The sequence below is a fragment of the Condylura cristata genome, unplaced genomic scaffold (genome assembly GCF_000260355.1).
Source record: "Condylura cristata isolate star-nosed mole 26May11 unplaced genomic scaffold, ConCri1.0 scaffold00010, whole genome shotgun sequence".
NCBI lineage: Eukaryota > Metazoa > Chordata > Mammalia > Eulipotyphla > Talpidae > Condylura > Condylura cristata.
Window position 1 is genome coordinate 50,724,522 of NW_004567111.1, and position 24,574 is coordinate 50,749,095.

The 24,574-nt window shown below is 37.5% G+C and overlaps 1 protein-coding gene across 1 annotated transcript in view; it reads right to left on the reverse strand.

The window, feature by feature from the left end:
* Positions 1–3,083: 3,083 nt before the first annotated feature.
* Positions 3,084–24,574, reverse strand: part of VPS36 (vacuolar protein sorting 36 homolog (S. cerevisiae)) — a 25,991-nt gene continuing 4,500 nt past the window's right edge. Inside the window, exons 2-14 of the mRNA XM_004680232.2 lie at positions 23,768–23,836; positions 21,321–21,391; positions 19,695–19,809; positions 18,572–18,661; positions 17,758–17,844; positions 11,736–11,768; positions 11,534–11,611; positions 10,815–10,949; positions 9,439–9,504; positions 8,109–8,173; positions 7,131–7,215; positions 6,125–6,201; positions 3,084–6,038 (exon numbers count right to left, since the gene is read on the reverse strand). Of these exons, the coding sequence (XP_004680289.1) occupies positions 5,945–6,038; positions 6,125–6,201; positions 7,131–7,215; positions 8,109–8,173; positions 9,439–9,504; positions 10,815–10,949; positions 11,534–11,611; positions 11,736–11,768; positions 17,758–17,844; positions 18,572–18,661; positions 19,695–19,809; positions 21,321–21,391; positions 23,768–23,836 (1,065 nt within the window). The 3' untranslated portion in view covers positions 3,084–5,944. The remainder of the gene's footprint in view (positions 6,039–6,124; positions 6,202–7,130; positions 7,216–8,108; positions 8,174–9,438; positions 9,505–10,814; positions 10,950–11,533; positions 11,612–11,735; positions 11,769–17,757; positions 17,845–18,571; positions 18,662–19,694; positions 19,810–21,320; positions 21,392–23,767; positions 23,837–24,574) is intronic.

Here is a 24,574-nt window from a genome sequence, read left to right on the forward strand (position 1 = left end):
GGGGGGTGCGCCCCACGCCCTCCGGGCCGCGCATCCTTTCCTGCCCGCGCCCTGCAGACCCGCGGCCGGACAGGAACCCGGCAGGAAACGCCCACGGCGGGCCTGAGCTGCTGGGAGAGGGAGCGGAGCCCCGAAGCACCCACCCCAGTCCGCAGGCGGAACCCGGGTTTGTCTGGCGAGCCAGCGGCCTCCAGATTTCAAGTCCTATCACTTCTCCCCCATTATCATTTTTTTCTTGGGAGCCACAAAAGGAAATCATTGAGGTGCTTTCACTGGTGGATAAACTTGTTTCCAAAGAAAACGGTTCGTGTAAAGTGCATCTTTTTCTTTCTCAGGGGCCAGAACTGTTTAATGAAAAAAATAACATTTGCAAAACCCTGATCTACAACTGTTAGATAGCAGGGACACCTTGTTTTCCAGTACACTGTAGTGTGCGAAGTGTACCATTTGCTTTTCTGCACACAAAATATACCACTTCACCGACAAAAATAATGTTGTAATGAAACATCTAAGGGCAGTGGGGGCCTCTGGGGAGCAGGTGTTCAGAAGAGGCACCAGCAAACTTTCTGAGATTGTTAGAAGTGTGTTCTATCGGTCCGAATGTGAGTAATGTGGATTTATTTATTATTATTATGTATTTGTCAAAACTCATCCAATTTAAGATATGTGCATTTCACTTTGTAAACTCTACCTCGAGTTTTAAAACTTAAAAATACAGCAGTTGCAGGTTCTTAGAAATCATTGATTTTTAAAACAAGATAACACAATCGTTCAGTTACCAGAATTATCACCGACACCAAGTTTGCTAAGTACTAGTCTTGTCTAGTAATTAATACTAATTAGCACTAATTCCACCCGAAGGTCATCATCCAGTTTCATTGGCAGTAGGGATGATCTAGTAGATATTCATTTATCAACTCAAATTAAGATTCTCTTCAAATACATGCCACAGTCCCCGACATTTTTTAGTTTTGAATACAACAGCTGAACGGACAGAATGGGTTTTGGAGTTAGATAAAGCTGAGATTAATTCAGGCCTGTCTCTGAAGAGTTTGGCAATTACTTATTCCTTCCTTTCCTCCACAATAAAAGGTATATACTAATAGTTAGATTGAAGTTTGCAGTGACTGAATGAAAAATAAAAAGCAATTTGCTCTGCATTAATGTTTCTGACACTCTTCCCAGAAACCCACCCTTGGGAAGAGGGAGGAACTAACGCCATGTGTAAGTGGCTGGATGGGTGGACTTGCTCATTCTGAGATGTTTCATCATTTTTGCCTTAGTGAGATTCTTGCCAAACTGTACAAGTGTCCTTATCAAAGAGTTTAAAATGGTTTATACTTTTCTAAGAGAAGGCAACATAGATGTGCAGGGAAAAACCAAAAAGCTTAAAAAAAAAGGAGAGAGAGAGAAGCTGTTGGACTATCTTGATCTGGTCTAGTGATCCTCTGCAAATTGTACAAAATTAACCTGTCACCTCAATGATACCCTTTAAGCAAATGGAGATTTTATTTCCCTAGGTAATTCTCTGAAAGAAAAACTTTACCTTACATGATTGTCCAGACACAGGGAGAAACATTAACAACCCAATTTTCACACTATCATAATAAGATCTTAAGTGTGTGCTAACCTGACTTTTCTGGAGTGCTTCCCATATCATGGACATGTTCCATGTTTTGGAATTTACATGAAACAGTGCAGGTCTCAGAGCTAAGTAAGCTCTTTAAAAGGGCACATTTAGGTTTCCGAGTCAATTTATGACACGTTATAGTCCAGAAATCACTCAATGCAATTCATTGAACTAGAAAAGTATCATGTACAATCACTAACCTAGCTCACTGGGAATTCAGTGTTTTATGAGGGCCCTCCCTGGTGGTGCAATGGGTTAAAGCACAACTTCCCACTTCAGCATGAGTTTGACACACACCCCCCTCCCCAGAGGTGACCCACGTGGTGCAGCAGACCTCTCCTGTACTTTATCCATCTGCCTGTTCTGCTCCCTGCTCTGTCTCTGGTGAATCCTCTCACCGCCCCTGCACCTCTGGCCTGTACCCCAGTTCTGTATGCATAAATAAACAAATCTTTAAAAAAACAGAGTTGTATGACTCTTGAATGTGAAGAAACCCAATTTTTCTATTTCCAATTGCATCAAGACATTTAAAGAGTAAGACAAACTATTGTCAAATATGTGAGACAGTAACTTTTAAGGAGCTTAGAAATAATAGAATTGCATACTAGAAACACATTTTTCTAAATCTTGAACAAAGTATGATTTTTTGGTTTTGAGGGTGGGGTAGATGAGTAGGAAGAGGTAATGAAAGGAAATCCGGACAAGGTAACTGTACCCCAGGAATAGGAAGGGGCACACAGCCACTGCTCCCCTTTCTCACTGCCTTCCACCAACGGGTCTGTGTAAGCCTGGCTTTCCAGCTCTTCTCTTCCACCAACCTGAGCCAGGCCCCTCCATCAGAATGAAAGGCTACCCTCGGCCCTCCACACCATGGCCCTTAAGCCACCTCCTCAGCACCATTTCATTCCATCTTCAACTGGGGTTGCTCATGTCTGTTTCCTTAAAGGCCACCTTCTTAAAGGCAGAGATTATAACATATTCCTTTTGTACTTCCCCCCAGGCTCTGTGACCCACAAAATTCATCACTCAGTCGATAAAAAGTGTCTTTAAAAAAAAAATTGTTTGAGAAATAAAGCAGGATAAAGTGGAGTCACATATAAATAGGCATGTACAATTGGAGTTCATTCATCCAGTAAATATTTACTACTACACGTTGTGCACCAAGCCCTGTCATGGGATCTGAGGATATGTCAAGGAACAAACCAGATAAAAATTACCCTTGTGGAGCTCACTACCCTCTAGATTTATCATGAGGGTAGTGTTGACAATAAATTTATATAAATTCAACCACATCTATTGGCAAAAAAAGATATTTACATAGTTTAATAATAGTTTGCTGTAATGCAGCTTTTCAAAAAAATCTGTTGTTGATATGTAGTTTTTGTCATATATTACACTTACTATATTTATGAGATATTTATATCCATGCGTCAATCAACAGGGGTTCTATTAATAGACTGTATAGAGTACTTTATTGGCAATTTAGGAGAGTTTGAGGATCATTTTGAGCATGCTTGATTTCATCCTTAGCCATAGTCTTTAAAAACCTAACCACCTGATAAAATGAACTCTACTGAACCAAAATGAAAATCTGAGATTGTTAGACAAAGGAGAGTCATTTAAACTACTGGAGCATGAGAATGACATGATGAATCCACATCTGGCCAGAGTAGTCTGGTAATGGGGAACAAGAGGTAATACATTCACATGAATACATATGGTCAACAACAGTGAAATTCACATCAAGAATTTTCTTAAAAACAGTTCATGAGCCACTGATATTCTTTTAAAACAGCCAAAACTTTAAGAGCCTGAGATTATAAATATTTATAATCAACTCTTGATCATAAAACTTAGAAGAAAAAATCTTGGCATACTGGCTTATTCTGACTAAAGGTTTATCATTTCCACATATTTTTCAAACAGTATTTAAAAAGAATACCAAGAAAAAACATTTTCAAATTTTGCAGTAATTTTACCCTATATACATTAATGACAATCATTTAACCATGTAAACAATCTTTGCTTGTACAATGTAAAAAAATTTTGACAGTATATAACCAGAAATATTCCAGTAACAAAAAGCTACAGATTTATGTTCCTAAGAGCAAAGTTAGGAAAACAAAAACAATAATTATACCAGTGATAAAGCACCAAGACAGAACTTTTTTGCACTTAGGGCGTGATTGGTTGTATTTAAACATAACCTCTACCAATAAGAAAACCAAAATAACTCCTTACTTGGCAACAACAACAGAAAGATAAAAGCAGATATACGGCGATCAGCAGACTGTTAAGACCCACTAAAACATAAAACAATAAAATCAATCATATTTGTTTCTAATTAATGAGACATTTGCAAAATATATTCTTGTCATTTTTCTTCCTTTTTAGTTCACTTTATTTAACTCAGATTGCTCTGTTTTTGTTAATCTGTTGTCACTCTAATGTAACTAAGTTCTCTTGAATGATGAGAGTTTGCTATAGTTCAAATCACTGGAGCTAGATAAACTAGCTCAACAATTTCAACTGCAGCTTACTCCAAATGGTAAAATAGACTTTAGCACTTTTAAATGTCTGTAATTTTTAAAAACTTTAGGCAACTGAGATAACTGTGTGTGTGTGTGTGTGTGTGTGCAAGCATGCATGCATGCACTTGAGAGCAAACCTGTGAGAGTAAGTGCTAACATAGAGTTAATCTTACACTATGACCCAAAGGGCTTGGGCACGCAGACACTAAATCTTCCCCCACAACAGACCCATGCCTGAGCAAGTACGGAGTTAGGAGCTCTCTAACCACAAGGTAGAATCAGTTCTAGGTTTGAAAACAAGACCAAAGACAAGGTGCCTCAGTCACAGTACTGGGGTTACAAGCAGTGATGGCCACTTTGCAGGCAGGATGTGGCTTGACTCTTCTTGCACTTGGAGGGCTTCCTTGGGGCTGCAACTTCCGGAAGGAACATTGTAGCAGCCTTTGGCACCACACTCGAAATGTCTTAGGGATCCCAATTGTGAGCCCGGGTATCCCTTCCTCCTGTTCCAAATAATTCTCTTAATAAAGATATTGTCCCTTGTGGAGGCTTGGCCAAAAGCCATCACTACCTTTCACTTCCACCTCAAGTCTCAGAAAGTCTCCTTCGTCCCTAAGGGGTCCCTGAGTGTGAGGTAATGCCACCATGCTGTGTGCTGTCTAGCAGTCACAGATGAAGTCAGGCAGTCCACTTATAAACTCAAGCAACCTAAATTCAACATTAGCCGGTTCTTGTTATCTCAGTAATTCTGTTCACTGAGATAGTTTCTCCACAAAATTTATTAATGTGTGGAGCAAAGAAAAAAATATATAGGTGGAATCTGATGGAATTTTTTAAAGTTTAGTTTTGAAACTCCTTAAAGGAAGGTAAAGGAGACATATTATACTTTCTATTTTCCTGTCCTTGGCTTTGAGGTAAAAAAAGCACCAAGATTCCTGTGAAATTAGTGAAAGGCTCTCCTTGGCCCTCCATCTGACAAGCATTCTTGGGAATTCCTGAGCCATCTACTTTCGAAATTTGAATCATATCTCTGGGCATGTCTATACAGCTCTTTAAGTCAGGTTACAAATCCACAGCATTTTTAAAACAAAATGACATAGCTGCATTCTTTAAATGCTAGTCATGAAATCATCACGAAAAAGAAAAATATCATGTTATATATTTCTGTAAGTCAAATAAAGTTCTCCATGTCTAAGGAGCTTTATTTGGTTTGATGAAGATATGTTGATAAATACTCCCAAAAGCACTTAGGGGAGCTGCCTAGAGCATTCTGTGGTTCGATATTTTATTCCAATGTTGTTCAGTTCTTAAGCTACCCTGTGGGTATGAGTTGTTTCATGAAGACCATCTGAAATGGGCATTTATTAAACCTCATTTATAATTCTGTGAATTTTGATCACATGAAGATAATGATCTAACCTGTCCAAACATGCAGCTTCTCTGTTTTCCCCCCATGAACTAAATTTGCTTCTTTAAAAAAAAAAAAAAAGTTAAACTTGAGGGTTCAAGTTAAAATCCACCATATTTTAAGCTACACTCTGAAGGTCCTATACAGATATAGCACAATTTCAAATTCATGTAGGCATCCATTTTTCTGGATTTTCCTATATCTACCCTAAATAAGCTTCCTGGACCCTAATATTTAGGGAGGAGTAAAAGGGTTTTCTATTGTACTGCACAAGTCCAGTAAATTCTGTCTTTCAAGGTTTACTCTTAGCTCAATGTTATATAAGCCCTACATGATGCAAGTATTTGGATAAGAAGTATTTCCAGTACAAAGCCCTTAGCTCTGTGTCATAAATAAATTTGGGTAAAACCGCAAGCCTTCCACTGAATCATCTCGGCAAAGATGCCCCATCTTCTCTGCAAGAAGCAACCTAGGAATCAAGGGGTAAAAAACATAGTCAGTGTCCATTCAGAAACACAGACACAAGATGTAGTGAAAAGCACGGATACCACTTACCTTTCTTTAGCCAGCAGGACGGACATTCCCACCAGTTTGGCAAACTCTTCTGAGGTTAGGGATCCCTTTTCTGAAACCTAATAGAAACACAAAGCAGAAAATAATAGCATCTAAGTTTAGCCCACATAGGTACAAAACTAGAAAGAATGTGTACCAACATACTTAGGAAATTATTTTCCAAATCCTGCACTGAAACCCACAGAATACTCATATAGAACTAAATCTTCACTAATGCTTAATTCTACAACAGCTAACAAACTCAGAATGTAGAAGAAGCTAAGAGATCATGAAGCCCTCCATAATGTAATAAAGGCACTGTGCTAAACCTAAAAGGAACTATTGGATATTCTGAGAAGAAACATAACAAGTTCTAATTCAGTTTATATTACTTGCTCCAGAGGGGAAACATATATAGATTTAATTTTAAGTATATCAATGCTGTTAGGTGTTTCATCTAGTTTAAAATAAGAAGTATAGTAAATCTGATTCTTTCACATTACACAGGTTCACTGTAGAAACTATAAGGGCAGCAATATTTCTGTCCCAGTGAGCAACACGAGCAGCTCAGTATGTAAAACCCAACTACACCACAGTGGCTTTTCATATTTCTGGCTTTTCATATTTCTTGCAGTGGTTATTTCATAAAATAAACAACAACATTTTATAATGTTGTATATGCAGGTATATGGGAAGGAAAAGTCCAATCATGGGTAGCATTCTGATAACAAAGTTAAAAACCTTGTCTTTAGACAGAGATTCACTAGCAAAATGAGCACCTAACAAATTCCTAAAAATGTTACATGTGTCAGTAAGTCTCAAAAGGGTTTCAACATATAATTTTGACTCATGTTTATTTATGATTAATGATAAACGGTGTTTAATCGGGTTTAGAAACATAACTTTCAGTCAAGTTAAATTCAGAAGGAAATGCTGACTCTCAAGCTGCTTGGCAGCATCCGGGTCTTTGTGGCAGCTCCAGTAGCGAAAGAAAACTAGGTCCACTTACTGTCTCCAAGGCTGAGGCCACCATTTCCTCTTCCTTGTGGGACTGAAGCTCAATTACCATGACGCCACTGTCAAAAACTCGGAGCCTAAAAACCACAGGAGGGAGAACAAAGTCCTGAATATCTAGGATCTTCAGAAATGATGAAGGTGCGATTATTTTTTTTTAATAATTTATTTTTATTTATTCATACAGAACTGGAGTATAAGGCAGAGGTGCAGGGTACAAGGTACAGAACTGGAGTACAAGGCAGAGAGGCTTCACTAGAGACAGAGTGGGGAGCAGAACAGGCTGACTGGTGAAGTACACTGCTGAGGGGAGCAGCAGGCAAGTCAAGAGCGGTCTGCTGAGCCATGTGGGTCACCTCCGGGGCCAGGAATCTAACTCGCACTGAAGAGGCTGTGGCCAGCTTGCAGTGCTGTATCCTAACCCGCTGTACCACCAAGGAAGGCCTGGTGCGATTATTTTTTACTTTCTTTATGCCCAGGTATAAGAGAAATATTAACACAAAACTACATTTAAAACATAACTACTGCAAGTAACTATGGCATATTTTTTAAAATTATGAACTATAATCTACATCTTAAATAAAATGTCTGGCTACTTTTTCTTTAAGCCTGTAGATAAGGGAAATATAATTTGCAGCTGAACATTTGCACTTCTTACTCTCCAGAGACTAAAACAATATGTCTAAGGGGAGGGAGGCTGGTTATGCTGACCTTAAAGGGAGGAACCTACATTCTTATCTCTCTGCCCCAAGTGGGCAGGCGGCCCACTGCTACTCCTTAGGCCACACACTGCCCTGGCTGGGAGCCAGGATGACAGAGGTGCTGTGGCAGCCACGAGTTCAGTCCACAATTAACATAATTTCAAGAGGGCAGTGTTTGGTTTGCCAAGCATGATGGCAGAGCTGACAGGCCTTTCCTGTCTAATTTGTGCAGAGTCGTAGTTACAGCTGGCAGACTTCCTGAGCTCTCTTACCTGAGCGGTAATTTCAGCGCCTCCAGCATCTTGCATGCATTCACTAAATCTTCTGGTGAGAGCAACTAATAGGGAAAAAAATCCAGTTTACACTGCAAATTAATAGAGTGATGCCATATAATTATAGTGATCACTAAAACAGATAAAAAATGTTTATCACTTATCAAGGGCTTTAGATGACTTAATCACTACAGTAAAAAGGATTAACAAAAGCAGAGCCATCTAATAGAAACATAATGCAAGTACTTTGAAAGTTCTAGTAGCCACATTAAAAAAATAGGTAAAATTTTAATACAGGTACTTCATTTAACCCAATAGATCAAGACATTCAACATACAATTAATATAAAAATTATTAATGAAATATTTATCATTTATTTTGTACTAAGTCTTCTAAGTCCATGTATACATTACATTTACAGCACATCTCACTTTGGATTAACTAGATTTCAGGTTCACTACTGACACAGTATCTTGCAAGTGGCTGCCCGTCTGAACCACACAACCCTGAAGGAACCGTACAGTGACAAGCACAGCTGGAGTCACACAGAGCGGCTCTGGAGCCAACCCAGGCCATGCCAATCCCTGCTAACCACAGTCTCTGAGTGCAGCCTGGTCATGTGGTTTTATCTTTGTAAGTCTCAGCTTTCTGAACCCCTAAGTAGCCTCCTCCCCACCCCCCATCTACCTAGGTAAGGATAATGTAAGTAGCTACCTCTGAGTTACTGAGAAGATGCATGAGGTAGCCCGAGCAGAGGTGTCTGGGGAACAGTGAGTACTATGGCGACAATTCAGAAAACACAGCAGAAGCTTAACTTGTGGGACTGGGGAGAGCAATGGGAAGATCTGTGTGAGTCATCTGAACTGTGGATACCATCTAACTCACTGCTAAGGCACAGTGCACAGTGTTGGAGGCAAGGATGTTGGGGTGATGAGAAGTGAAGAAGAGCTGCTACTGAATCACTCTGGGTTACCGCCAGGCACTATGCATCCACCTCAGCTAACTCCACACTTAACTATCAGAGACAAAAAGATACATCACGCAGAGCCTTATATGATACAATACAAATATAGAGTATTAAAGCCAAAAGACATCGATCACTCAATCTAAACCCTTCTTTGAAATGTCGAAAAAAACCTGTATTTCCAGACAGGTTAAGTAAGCCACTGAAGGTCACTCAGTAAATCTTTGGCAAAACCAGGCACAGTGTCTGTGTCTGAGACCCCAAGGTATTATTCTTTCCACTATATCCTGCTTCTCAAAATTGTTTGGATACTCAACTGTATAATAGGAGAATTTATATTATATCCAAAAAGTCTGAATTTCTTACCTCCATTCCTCGAGCTCGGTTTACTAAACAGTACACCTCTGTGAGAGACATTATTCCTCCTCGTTCCTTTGAAGTATGAAATTAAAAAATGTATGTTACAACTAGCACCAGTACCCTCCCTTAACAGAATTCATCATCAGAGTGAAATCAGAAGTCATAACATTTCCTAGGAGGCCTTTAAAAATAATACTTACAAAAAAAAAAAATAATACTTACATGGGAACCTATTTAGATGCCATGAGGCATTTCAAATTCAGTTAATGTCTTATTTCTGTTTTAACATTACTGAAATGAAAAGAAGGTTCTATACCATGTTTCAAAAAATGTGTTTACGTGTTTTAAATTATTTAAGCTAATAAATGAAAAAAATTATAGAATTAAATAAAACTATCACTCTTTTGCAACTTGAATGAAGCAACAATCTAGCAACAAAAAAAGGCAATCAGACATTCTGTACCTCCTGATGTAAATGTACCTTCTATGAAATATTCTATTCATAAAAAAAAAAAAAGCCTAGATATAACAGCCAGTTTACAGGGAAGCATGCTACCATATAAGTTAGCAAGAGATACTCTATAAGATAAATTACTAGTTTCTTCAATAAATAATGTCAGGGCAGGGGGAGGGAGAATGAGAGGGGAGAAACCTATGCAATTAAAAAAAAACCGACTTGAGAGACAAATCAGTCCATTGCAGTGTACACTGACTTGAACAAACCACCTGTAAGAGAAAGTGTGAATCCTAACTAAGTATTTCATATTCTCAAAATTATTTTTAACTTTTTAGGTGTGAAACTGGGTTATTATTATATCCAAAGGCATCTTTATCACTATAGTTACATGCTGAAAACCTTACAAAGTGATGTCTGGGCCTGGCTTTAAAATAAATTTGAGTGGAGGCTGGCTTGCAGGTGAAGCTGAATGACAGGCCAGTAGGGGTTCATTAGCCTACTCTATTTTGCCAGGTGTTTCCAGTATTTCCTAATATAAGTGCTTTAATAAGTAGCTTGATTGCCTCAATAGTGTTAGACTAGACAATCTGTATAATGAAATTACAAATAGTAGATTGCATTATCAAGACTAGATAATATGGAATATATCTAAGTACATAAAGATCATATATTTTCTTTTGAAAATAGAAGAAAAACCTCATGTCAAGTAGATTTAGAAACTTAAGATATCTGAAGTGGAAAAAGAAAATTTAGAAGCTCACTGACTAAGAATCTATTAGCAAGTACTAAACTAATTTTGTATTCCTGAAAGGAAGAGTAACATGTTGGTTGAACAGGAACCACATCATGAAAGAATGTTAACATTTCTGATGACATGCACATAATTAAACACAACTGAAAAAGGCCATTTAGGTTTTGCTTTTACCTCTAAAGGTGCCTGCAATATTCCAACCAGCTGTTTGGCCAGCTGCATGTGGTACTGTGTGCCAGAGCCGTAGGTTTCCCTGGTGACTGGGTTTGCTATCCCCATGCTCAGCAAATAGGATTTAAATCTGATGGTCTATGAAGATAGAGGAAAATATACAGAAAGAAGCTGTAGAATTAGTCTACCATTCCAACATTTGAAATTCTTCCAGCATAAATTCAATTGTATTCAATTATTTCTATATCTACCCTTTCTTTTGTTGTGTTTTTATACTGTAAATTATAAGAAAGTAATTTTCTAGTATTTCCTGTATAAATCTAATTACTATTCTTCTTTTTCCAGTCCTGGTATCTTATATTACATTTATTTCACTACTTTGATATGAGATTTAGATAATAACTATTCTATATTTAATGCCAACCAAATGATACAACTGAAAACTTAAAAAGGAAAAGGGCTAAACCAAATTGTAGACAATTATGATGAAACAGTTATCAAATGTATGGATATGCATAAAATAGCCACAGCCTTAGACATTTCAATCTCTGCTTTCTACACTTCAAAAAAAAGGTATATAAGTGACTTTTTCTTTTGCACTTTCATATATCTTCAAGTATTAAAAAATAAAATGCTACAAGGAAGCAAGCTGAAAAACCACCAAAATGTCACTGCATTATTTGTGATTTACTTCCTAATACCTTATAAAGTAACTTATTTACCTCATCTTCTGTGATATCACCTTGTTTGTCTTTAATCTTATTAGCAATTGATTTTGACAACTCCACCATTTCTTTAGCCTATCGAGAAAACAGCGAAAGATTAAAAAGAAATAATATCCTAAAGTGTTTGCTAATATATTTTCAAAACTGTACGAGTTTTGAAATAATTGGTATGAGTTTAATAGGTGTAAATAACATATACCTTGACCATGAGCTTGCTGAGGTCTTCAAAGGCCTGAAATGAGAAATGGTTTTTTTTTTTTTTATTATAGCCTAAGAATCAAAACACCTTAAGCAATGAACACTCTATTTCTTTCCGTATGAAAAAAATTTATAAAATTTTCTTATAATTTATGTAAATATTGTACAAGTACTAAACCTACCTTATTCTAAGAGTTAAATCTAGCTAAGAAACCATAAATTTCCCACAACAAATTACAAAAAGTCTAATTATCAAAAAGTTGCTATTGATTAGGCAAACAGAGATGACATAAATAATAGTTCAGACAGTATTACTTATAATTCTTGACACAAGTAAGAAAATTTGTCACTGTTTTTTTCCTCCAAACCCATTTCCTGACAGGAGGGCAAGAATTAAAGCATTGTCAAGCTTTCCTGTCTGAAAATGGCAATAGGCAGCTGCAGGAATACTTCTATGGGCACAATTCTGGCTTTAATAATAGCAGGTGTGAATTAACTGAGAGCATAAACCTCAACCTCTAACTGTTGACCAGATTATACTTGTAGCTTTGGACACAGTGAATAACACAAAATAAAAACATTCAAATGCCACTAAGACAAATCTAAATAACCTCCCCTCCCAAGTATTTAATTTGACGACGTACATCCATTTTGAGGGCCTATTCCAACTTAATCATACATATTTGCATGGTATAACTACTTCAGGTTACCAAAAGTATATTTCCATTGAAGAATATCTCATGTCTAAGTGATGTGCACAGATGTTATTTTTTAAAATCAATTAAGCACATATATTAAAGTGGGCCATCATGAGCTCTGGTGAGCTCATGCCAGCCTTAATTATATGCAGGAAAGTGTCCCCCATCTGCAAAACACTTTTGTTAAAAGAACAGAGTGTTGTATAAGATTCTTATGGCCAGCTCAATAAGGCTAATACTAAAAACAAAGGGGAATGTGCACACACCTAACAGGAATTTCCTCTGATAAACAAAGCCTTAAACACTGGATTCTTATCAGCAACAGCCAGCAAATGCAGGAAACCTTTTGTGGGAAACTCAGGGCACCAGCTCTGAAACCAAATCAATTCTAACATTTAAATGGGGGTGGGGGAGGGGAACAAATCATACAGCAGCCTAGTTTTCAGATATAGAACCCACAAACACTTTAGACAATTAAATTCTTACAATATACAGAATTTCTTTCACTTATGTAAAGAAAGCTAGAAAGAGAACATGTAAAATTTGTTCTATGGTAAATCTCTTTACTATATTTTCATAGATGAAACAAGAAGCTAAAGCCACTTCCACATGAGTTCAATTCCCGCCTGCCCCGGAGGTGACCACATGGTGTTTCAGACCTCTCCTGACCCACCCGCTGCTCCCCTCAGCAGTGTACTTCATCGATCTGCCTGTTCTGCTCCCCTCTGTCTCTGGTGAAGCCTCTAGCCTGTACCCCAGTTCTGTATACACAAATAAATAAATCTTTTTTTTTAAAAAAAAGAATCATCTATGAGTTATTTTAAGTAATTATTAAAATACAAAGAAGCTTCATTTCTTTTATTTCTATTTTCATTCTAAAATGTAGTATTAGTGTTTCCATCGCAGCCTCTATTTCTTTTAACAAGGCATTTCTCACACTGCAGAGAAGGCTGTTCCCCTGCTGAACTCTGGGCGTTACCACAGTACCCACAGCGTCACAAAGCACAGTGATAACTCTGCTGAATAGATCAGTGACTTGCATAACTGGTGTGAGGATTCAGGTGCCGTACACCACTCAATGAAGATAGATTGGAACAAAATAACATTCCATAAATTAAGGGGAACATTGCAAGCACCAACTTAGTATGCCCACATTCAAAAAAGGGATATGAATAATACACAATTAGTTCACTGCTGCCTGCCAGCTCCACAGGTATCAGATAAACACAATGACGTGGAAGTCACTGCAAAAGCAGGTAATGGTGACCTCTGGGTAGGAAACAGAGTGGTCACAACACAGTGGCCTAAAGCTGCCTGTAAATCAAGACACCATTAAGGCCAGAATGCCAGAACTTTATGGGGATAAAGGATTTTTTTAATGTCTCCAAGTCCCAACATAAAAACCACAGAGCAACTGGATCTCAAAATCAAAAACCCATATACTACAAAACTAAATGACATGATACCCACACACAAAACAACAACAACAAAAAAAACCTCACAAGATTGGCAGGTGGAGACAAAGACCTGCAGAACTGCATCTAGGCAAGAGAGAAATGGGGAAGCAATGGGGGTACACAACAGATCTGGGAATAAGAGAACTCCGTAAGACCCACAGGTATGCCCTGAACAGTGAGACAGACTAACCTCACCACTGCGACTAAACAGGGCGGGCTGGGCACATTTGGGAGGTGAGGGGGGTCACTTGACCCCAGTAAAGTCTACAGCATCTCTGTGCTCTTGAAACTGACCCTCTGGTCTTCCTTTTCTGAACAGGAGACCACACTGGGGAGAAACTACTGAGAGAGGAAAGAAGAAAAGGTCCAGATAAAAACAGGGATGGGAACAGGAAGTCACAATAAGCAAGCCTTTCTAAGAATGCATGAAAACAGCTTAAGTGTGAGCTCAATGGAATAAAAAAAAATTACCTTGACCTAGGTCTTCTTCTAAAATTTCAGGAAAATTAATTTCACATAAGAATTAGCAACAACAAAGTTATCAAGGTCAAATTCCACATAAAGTTATTAAAAGAAAAAGGGAAATGAGGAGAATAACAGGAGAGACAATGAAAGCATGTCAGGAAGACATGCTCATAGGTCAGATCAAAATTAAAAATTTTATCTCGTTATTGACAATTACAATACATAAAAACTTGCCTGAATTTTTTTGAATTTCTTCACCAAATGTTGAAAGTACATTATATAACTGAGTGAAACAACCCAGAATAACTACCACACATGCATATTCTAGTAAAATCACTAGACTGTACAGAAGTATATTCTAGTAAATCTTTCATATTCTAGTAAAATTACTAGACTTTATAGAAGTACCAAAATCTTTTGGGCAACTGATTTTTAAAGAGGGAAAATAGGATTGCTATCACAATTTAACAGCAACATTCATGCCACACAAAAAAATTGACAGTCACAGAATGAAGGCACTCAAGGAAAGGAAAAGTGAGCAACAATTTTAGATCCAACAAAACTGATTTTCATGTATAAGAAATACCAAACATGCCAGAACTCCATGAGCACTCTGAAAACTGTTTCAGAGGATGAGCTTCAGACAAGCAAAATGCATAGAGGGAGATCAACATAACAGCTATTGTATTCCATATACTGTTACTTTAAAACTCAGACTAAATGAGAGCAGGAAGGGGAAAAATGTGCGTAATGGCTGAATACTCAGTTGCTGTGAAAACAGAACACCTATTTTTAAAACACAGAAAAGCACATACAAAAACTCTTTTTAACTGTTTTCTAATGTTTGATGATGTAGTCCTGAATCTGAAGAGGAAGTGAACTCATGAGGCACTGAAAAAAATCCCAGCTCTTCCCACTGAAAAGGACTAGACATAATCCAATGGGGATGTAGATTCCTAGCAGGCAGGCGGTGGTTCTGTTATACTGTTGCCTACTTAAAAGAAACCAAAGCTTCTCAGATAATGGTTGATACTAGAAGGTACTAGAGCATTGTCACATCAGGTAACCAGGAGAATATGAAAGTTCACCAGGTCACATCACAAGCACTCAGGAGGCCAACCTGAGAGACTCCCACTGGACAAAGATGGGACAATTTGAGCAGTGGATAATAATTGGGACGGGTGGAAGCCTTCCAAATAAGTTAAAATTATGAATTCATAATAAGTAAAAAGAACACTAATCGGTCCTCTTTGGGGGACAATAAGGAGCCAATTTCTTTCTGATGATAAAGGAGAAATATACCTATCTTGCCTTCTCTATATGAACTATATCACTAAGTAGCCAAACAGTAGATGAAGGGAAGTGACTCTGAAATGTATTCTAGCAAGTGAAAATTAATCACAGAATTTCATCATTTGCAGCCACCAATGAACAACAGATGTGTGCACTAAACATCAACAACTCCTAACATCATAGAAAGAGCCATGATGTGCCTCCTCTAGTCTCACCAAACATGAGCCTGACCAAGTCTCTGGATCTAGCTATCAATTTGCAGGAAATACACAAGACCAAGCCATGTATAGCTTTAATATAAACATACACTCTTCAAAACCTTAACAGTGGGAACACACTTTAGGTCAAACCACTTTTTTGGTTCCTCAACAATTAATCTGTATTTTCAATTCATGAATTCAGAATAGGAATGATGATTATTAATTTTGTGTCAACTTGACCAGAACATGGAGTACCCAGGTATTTGATCAAAGATCATTCTGAGTGTGTCTGTGAGGGTATTTTCATCCTCAGTAGGTTTAGTAAAACAGAATGAATTCTTTTTAACTATAGTCCTGAGGGTACACATCATACAGTGAGTCTGTTGCAGGCCTGACAGAACAAAAAGTTGGAGAAGAAAGAATTCACTCTTCCTCTGCCTGCCTGCTGGAACTGAGTCATATCCTGCCCTTCAGCTAGGAGTTAACACCTTTAGTGCTCCTGGTTCTTAGGCCTTAGGATTCAGAATAGAATTTATATCACTAGCTTCCCTGGGTCACCAGTTTGTAGGTGGCAAACTGTGGGACTTCTCAGCCCCTATAGTCACTAAGCCAATTCCTTATAATAAATCCCACTGTGTGTATCTATATATGTGTGTGTGTATGGAGAGAGAGGTATAGAACTTGTTCATTGATTCCTTTTTTTGGAAAACCTTGATTAACTCTGGTATTAAGTAACTACTTGCAAATTTAGACTTTAAGATACAATCTTGAAATTCTAGCAACAACACTCATCAGTGGAATTTTATTTACAAACTTATGGAAACTAAAGAATTACTTCATAGCATTATTTCATAAAAATCCAAGACCATTTTTATATAAATGTGGGGAAAACATGATGTTTAGATGTATTAATTACAGATTAACTTGTTCTTTAAAAAAAAAAAAAAGATTTATTTATTTATTCATATAGAACTGGGGTGCAGGCCAGAGGTGCAGGGGCAGTGAGAGGGACTTACCAAGTGGGAAGCAGAACAGGCAGACTGACCAAGTACACTGCTGAGGGGAGCAACGGGTGGGTCACCTATGGGGTGAGGATCGAACTCGAACTGAAGTAGCTGCAGCTAGCTTGCAGTGCTGAGCTTTAACCTGCTGCACCATCAGGGAGGGCCTAATAAACTTTTTCTTAACAAGAGGTTTTTTCCCCTTTGTCTGAATTTTCTCATGTATGGTAAACGTTCAAAAACACATAATATATCTGCTGAGGGTTGTTCTAGTAGAAGTGATGTGTTGGTTTGAGCCACTACTGCCTCTGTGTCTATCCCCTGGGTGGCTCTCAGCACCCAGGACTCAGTCTGCCCAGGACCAGTAGCCAGAGAGCAGCATTTTTCTTTTACTTAATTTTTTTAAAAATTATTTTTGTGTATATGTAGAACTAGAGTGTAGGCCAGAGGTGAAGGGGGTTAGCTATGTAGTTCAGTAAATTCTCCTGTTCTGCTCCCCCCTCTGGCTCTGGTGGTCCTTTCAGCTCTGCACCTCTGGCATTTTTCTAACTAAAGTTAGTCAAATGTCCAAAATAATTGAACAGAGGACTCTGAGTGGATTAGTTATACTGTAGTTCTATCCTGAAATAGAAATATCTTGCAGTGACTCTATTTAGACTTTGGAATTTACATATAACAATCTATGATTAATATCATGGAATACAAATATATGTTTCTTTTTATTCCTTTTCAGCAAAAGCTTTTTAAAACATGTTTTGGCTTTATTATGCCAACCTGAAAAAGACCTGTTGAGTAGAATAAGACTGTGATTTCAGGCAAACTAAATCGATTCAAATGTATACAACTGGAATTAGTCACAGCTGTCTCCAAAAAAATAACCACAAATTGCTGGATTTGTATAATAGTTACCTCAGAAATGTTTTTGTCAGTTTCTTTTCTTTTTTCTTCCAGTTTCCTTTCAATACCTACAATTCCTACAGCCCTTATTCTTCCTGGCTGAAAAACAAAGTAGAAAATAAAACATACAAGGTAGAAAGGACACACTCTTTTGGAACTTCCACAGTAGGTTTTCAATAGTGGGAAAGGGTCCACAAAAGACCAAAGATAAACAGCATGCAATTATATCTAGTTTCCTTTCAAAACAAGTCTGTTTCTTTCCATACACAATATTCTTCAAATCCTTATAAATAAAAAGTGAACATATAATAAATGGCATGGTCTACTCTGTATATTAAACATAAATTTCTCTCTCTCGCTCTTTTTTTTTGTACTTTGGCAAGCAATGTACAATATATGCTTCAGATATTTAATATAGGCTCAAAGATGCACTAAAAAAGAGTCTATCAAAATTTTGGTACTTGACAGTTAGTACATGAGCTACTTTTACACATTTGGGTATCTTTCCAGATTAGTGATTAACACAGATTTTTATCACAGCCAGGTAGTGTGTCCTATCAAATGTCACAAAGACTATGACAATGGACTGCAGCAAATGGAGTATAGCTTTTATTACCCAAGAAGTACACTGGAGAGCAGTCATTTTCTTTTTACTAAGTATCTAACCGTCTACAGAGCATTAAATTAGGTGTTGTGAAAATGTATCCTTCTCCTCATATCATTATTTTGTTTCTGGACAGTTCTGTCATCCCAGAAATCTCTTTCCATAATGAAGATGCAAGGACAGAGCCAAAAATACTTGATTAGGAAACAGTTTAAGAAATACCTGGGGTCCTCTATTTGCTTGTAATGACTGAGAAACTGGCATAGTCTCCCATCTTCTCTGTGTCATTTCCTCTGATAAACGCCTGTAAAACTGTTACATGATACATACTTTAAATGAATCACTCTTGTACCAGTCATTATTTAACATTGCTTTAGCAGAAAGAGCTGTTCAGTCATTTGCAATAGGCCAAGAATTCGCAGACATCAAAGAAAATCAAAGGAAGTTCTTTTCTTGGATCAAGTTCAGAAAGGACAAAGAAAAAAAAAAAAAGGAACTGACCTTCTATATAAAGTCAGCTATTCTCAACAAAGAGATGAGTGACAATGAAATAAATAGACTTTAAACAATCCTGCCTATGTGGATTGTTTTCAATCTATAGGAAAACAGTCGCAGTGCCAAGAAAAATATACAATCATTATCCCCATAAAGGAAACAGAATACGTGTGTAGTTAAAATCTGAAGCCAGAAATTAGGGTCAAAACATTCCTACACTCACAAAATATCAACTACATTTCCAACTTCAGTGAGAATGACTTCAGTTAGTCATTTAGTTTAATGCCCACTATATGAGGCACTCTGGGTGGAGAACTCTAGAAAAAAGAACATAAGAAATATACGATCTTGATTGAGAAACATAAACTTGTAAATGGCTTAAGAATGCTTATATAGCAACCTACTCATAAAATACATAAACAATTATACTATGACAAAATTACTTTAGTGATTAGATTCGTTTGGAGTTAATCAAGCTATACCATTTGACTGAAGGATGATGAGCTTCCAGAGACTGAGGTAGTTTAACATTTCACACATTATATTCTGTCCCTTGAACCCAACCTAAAGGCTCAAGCCCTTCCTAGTAGCCTGAGGACATGACTTGGCCTATATCGAGCCAGTGCTGTTTCCTCCTGACCACACCCTCCAGCTTCCCAGCTCCACTGAAATCCAAACTTCATTCACATTCTGTACTGGTAAGACTTACTGTATTGTAAAAATGTCACTATAACAGTAGCACAGAATCTGCTATGTTGGACACGGTTGCCTTCCATCACATTCACAAACAACAACAAAAACATATACAAACACACATTTCTAGTCCAGTTTTGTTCACAAAGACATTTACCTCGATCTGGCCATGTTCTTTGAAAGAGAGTTTGATGTAGGAGTTCTTACTACTCTGGAATGGACCAGGTTCTCTGTGAGCAGGAGCTGGATGAAGATGAACCACTATTTTGGCACTAAAAAAGTAAATGCCATATTTAACTACTTTTTAGAAAGTCACTAATTTTATTTTCCTAACTTTTAACATATTTCAGGTCACTTTTAACATAGCAGTAAAGAACATCCTAAAAGAAATCCTTTAAAAGTCTGTGTTAATTAGCTTTTCAAAAATATTTCTACTTAAAATTTAAAGTTATAAACTAAAGTTCAAGTTACTAGCTATATAGATTAAATTAAATGTAGTTTTAGGAAATAATAATAATATAAATATAAATAATAACAAAAATTTGTAAAATTTGGGGCTTTATGATTTTGGTTGATGATTAGGGTTTCCCATGTGTAGGGTCATCCCCAGAAGTAAGCAGATGCTTATAATTTCTGCCAAAGCATGCTAATCACTAATTGAAAAACAAAATGTGAAAACTGATGTGTGTAAAACTGATCAGCTGACGTTTTACTAAAACTCCATCCAAAACTAACATTCTGCAATGTCATTTTGGAAAGTGCCATTCAATCAATAACATGAACGAAGAAGATAACCAACAGCAAAAACAATTCTCAAAATGTTGTTTTAAGAACACAAACTATTATATCTTTACAACTACTGTTATCTTCTGGGCAATTAAAAATACTGTTATTATTTTGTTGTTTTAAAGTCTACTCTCCCTGACTTAAGGTCTTCTTGGTGGCACAATGGGTTAAAGCATAGCATATGAAGCTACCTGCACCCACTGAAGCACAAGTTCAACCCCCAGCCAGGGAGCTGACCCACAGGGCGTGGCAGACCTCTCCTAGCTTGTCTGCTGCTCCCCTCAGCAGTGCATTTCAGTCAGTCTGCCTGTTCTGCTTCCAAGTCTGTCTCTGGTGAATGCTCTCACCGCAAACCACCCCACCCCACCTCCCCGCACACACACACCTATGGCCTGAGCCCCAGTTCTGTATGTATAAATAAATAAATCTTAAAAATAAAAAAAGTCTGCTCTCCCTTTCTTTTTCCCATCTCTTGCTCAGTAAACAATCTTTTTCAGAGTTGATAAAGCTAAAAAACTCATCATCAGGTATCTCAGGTACTTAGCTTAGCTTTTTCTCTATAACCGCATTACAACGTTACCCATTACTCAATTTTACTATGTTTAGGCACATGTGGTTGACTAAAAATGATTGTAAAATTGAAAAATGAGGGTGGGCCCATACTCTGTATAAGGAGTGCTTGGTTAGTGAACTGGGAGCAGCCTCATAGGGACTCTATGTTATTCCTCTGTAGCGAACACTGTTAAGTGAGATGAGCAAATAAATTGTGCAAGGAGAATGTTTGAAATGAACTGTCAAATACAGCACAAAACTATGACATTAAGGACAGGGTGAGGCCTCCCTGGTGGCCTCGGGGTTAAATCTCAGCGCTAGCACCACCATGGCCTGAGTTCATATACAATCATGGCACAATCATAAATCAATAAGTTAAACTATAATAGTTTGACAGGATACTTTTCTTTTTTAGTGAATAAAGATTGTACTATATTGAACTTACCTTTTCCCAATTCCAGCTGCCTGTTCTTCAATGAACACAATCTGGGAAAGAGGAATAGCCATGCAGTACTCCTACCAGGAAATCAATAACAAAGTCAATGAAAAATTCCTAACACCCCTTGGGAATCTGTATTTTATGGAGTAGCATACACCTTGGAGCTACTTAAAAAAAAAACGTTATTTTAAACCCGCAGGGATTACAATTGAGATGGAAAAAAAAATGTACAAAATGATGTAAAAATAGACTTATAAAATTTTAAAAAAAAACGTTATTTTGTTCTTTAAATATACTTAAGGAGAAATTAAACATTGTGAAAAATTGAACAATGATGTAAAACATATACATATAAAATAAAGAGGGCTCTCCCTGGTGGCACAATGGGTTAAAGCACCTCATTATGAAGCTCTCCAAAGCCACTGCAGCACAAGTTCAATCCCTGCCAGGGAGGTGACCACATGGTGTGGCAGACCTCTCCTGTACCACCCACTGCTCCCTTTAGTAGTGTACTTTATCAGTCAGCCTGTTCTGCTCCCCATTCTGTCTCTGGTGAATCCTCTCACCCACCACACCTCTGGCCTGTACCCTAGTTCTGTAAGCATAAATAAATAAATCTTAACATATATATATATACATACACACACACACACATATACACACACATATAAATATACACATATATAAAATAAAGTTTAAAAATGCAAATAGGGGAAACAGAATACAAACAATACAGTGGTGGCATTTTGCTACAGGGAAGAACATAAGAGATTCAAAACCAGTTGTAACTACCTTCACTTTCATGGTAAGTACATCTTTTTTAACCTCCTGCTGGTGTAGTGGGTTAAAGCACAGCACTGTGAAGCTATCTGCAGCATGAGTTCAACCCCCAGCCAAAGAGGTGACCCACATGGTGTGGTAGACCTCTGCTGTCCCACCTGCTGCTCCCCTCAGCAGAGTGTTTTCAGTCAAACTGCCTGTTCTGCTCCCCACTGTAATGAATCCTTCCTATTCCTCTGGCCTGTACCCCAGTTCTTGCATGTATAAATAAATCTTTAAAAAAATAAAATAAATTACTTATATGAACATTTTTTACACGTTATAAAGACTTATATGGAAAGCAAAGTATAAACCAGATAAAACCATTTTAAGTAGTATATAATACTGGTGATTTTTCTTTTTTATAATGTTTTCTACTTCCCTCTCACCCAATCCACAGCTTTCAACAGAAAATGATGATGTACCTTCCCCTCTATTTAATTTAATTTCCAAATTACTACAAATAACTGGCACTTAATAGGTCTAAGGATTTCTAAGTTAGTCTCTTAATATTATACTTATAAATTATACACATATAATTTATAAACATATATTTAATAACACCCATTCTTCCTAAAAGATTTCTTTCCTGAGTATATATTCCTTTTAAAAGAATCAAGCAGCATTAACAGTTTTAAGGCATGCATTATCAACAGGGGCAATACTGTCACTAAGGGTGCAAAAACTGCTCTTGGGGGACAAAAAAAAAATGTTTTAGATTTAGCATGGTTAATGGTCCTTCAAAAGGCCACAGCTCAGTATATAGCTTACATGTGTTACTGAAATTTCATGGATGTGGAGTTAGGAAAATAGTGAAGACATAATGTTACTTGTAACACTGAAGTACACATACTTTTAAGTGAAAGCTGTTGGAAATAAAGATATTAGCTCTATACACTGACATGCTCTCCCTTTCTAGTAATAAAGAAAGGAGGGTTTCTCTTCTAGTGGAGTGGCTTGGAGGCAGTTCTCAATACACAGAAAAATCAAGCACTTCATGGCAGATCTGGCCTCCAGATCTCAACAAGGGCCAGAGGCAAGTGGGGTGGGGAGGGGAATTCTGAGGATCTATGAGTCTTTTTTTAAGGACAACTAACAAATGATGGGATAATGACCTATGGAAGATTATGGAGTAAGATATGAGTGGTGTTTAAAAACAGGAGTCCCCGGCCCTCCCTGGTGGCGCAGCGGGTTAAAGCACAGCACTAAGAAGCTTAGGCCAATTCCGCATGAGTTCGATCCCCGCCTGCCCCGGAGGAGATCCACATGGCGCGGCAGACCTCTCCTGACCCTACCGCTGCTCCCCTCAGCAGTGTACTTCGTCAATCTGCCTGTTCTGCTCCCCACTCTGTCTCTGGTGAATCCTCTCACCCTCCACATCTCTGGCCTGTACCCCAGTTCTGTATGAATAAATAAATAAATCTTAAAAAAAAAAAAAAAAAACAGGAGTCCCCATGATTCTCGACTCAGTATATAGACTTTATTAGAAGTTAATGAAAGGCAGGGTTTTAACTCTATTCACAGAGATAATGTTGATACAGTATTGACATTTTAAAAAGAAGCATACTACATCAATTCATATTTCTGCCAGTGATTTAAAACTGAGAACAAATAGAAAAAAAATGGTATCTTACATGATTTTTCTGGTCTCTCCAAATTAGTCGGTGTGTACTAAGAAGAAGGGTCCCTGCATCAAATTTAATCTAGAAATACAAAATCATAAAATGTCATTAACATTCAATGTGGTCCAGATGTTGTTCTTCATAAATTACAGAATAGTAAGTTAATCATATAAATAAAAACTTACCATTAGGCTTATCACAAATTAGGCTTTTCACAAATTAAACAGAAGCTGTTATATACTATTAAGTCCTCTACAAATCAATGGGGGAAACAGCCTGTAATCCATTAAAGAAAGGGACAAAAACTACAGCAAGTTCACAGAAAACAAATTACAAATGACTCTTAAACACATTAGTAGGTACCCAACCACACCGATATAATAAAAGGGTAAGTTAAGAAATACAAAATCCCTCTTTTCATCCATGAAATTAGCTTTCTTCCTTCCAAAGTTTGGCAACAATAAGCATTCACACACATTGTGAGGGAAATCTCTATGGAGGGAAATTTTTAAATATCTACCAAAAATATAAACGCACATATTCTCTGATCCAATATCTGCACTTACAGTAATTTATCCCATGGGTAAGTTTATCCATGGGATAAATTTGCACAAATGCTTGTAAGAAACAAAAGATGGGAAAAAATTTAAGCATTCATCAACAGAAAAATGTACATCAACACAATGAATACTATACAGTCATTAAAAAGAATGAGGAGGCCCTCCCTGGTGGCGCAGCGGGTTAAAGCACAGCATTAAGAGGCTAAAGCCACCTCTGCATGAGTTCGATTCCCGCCTACCCTGGAGGTGACCACATGGC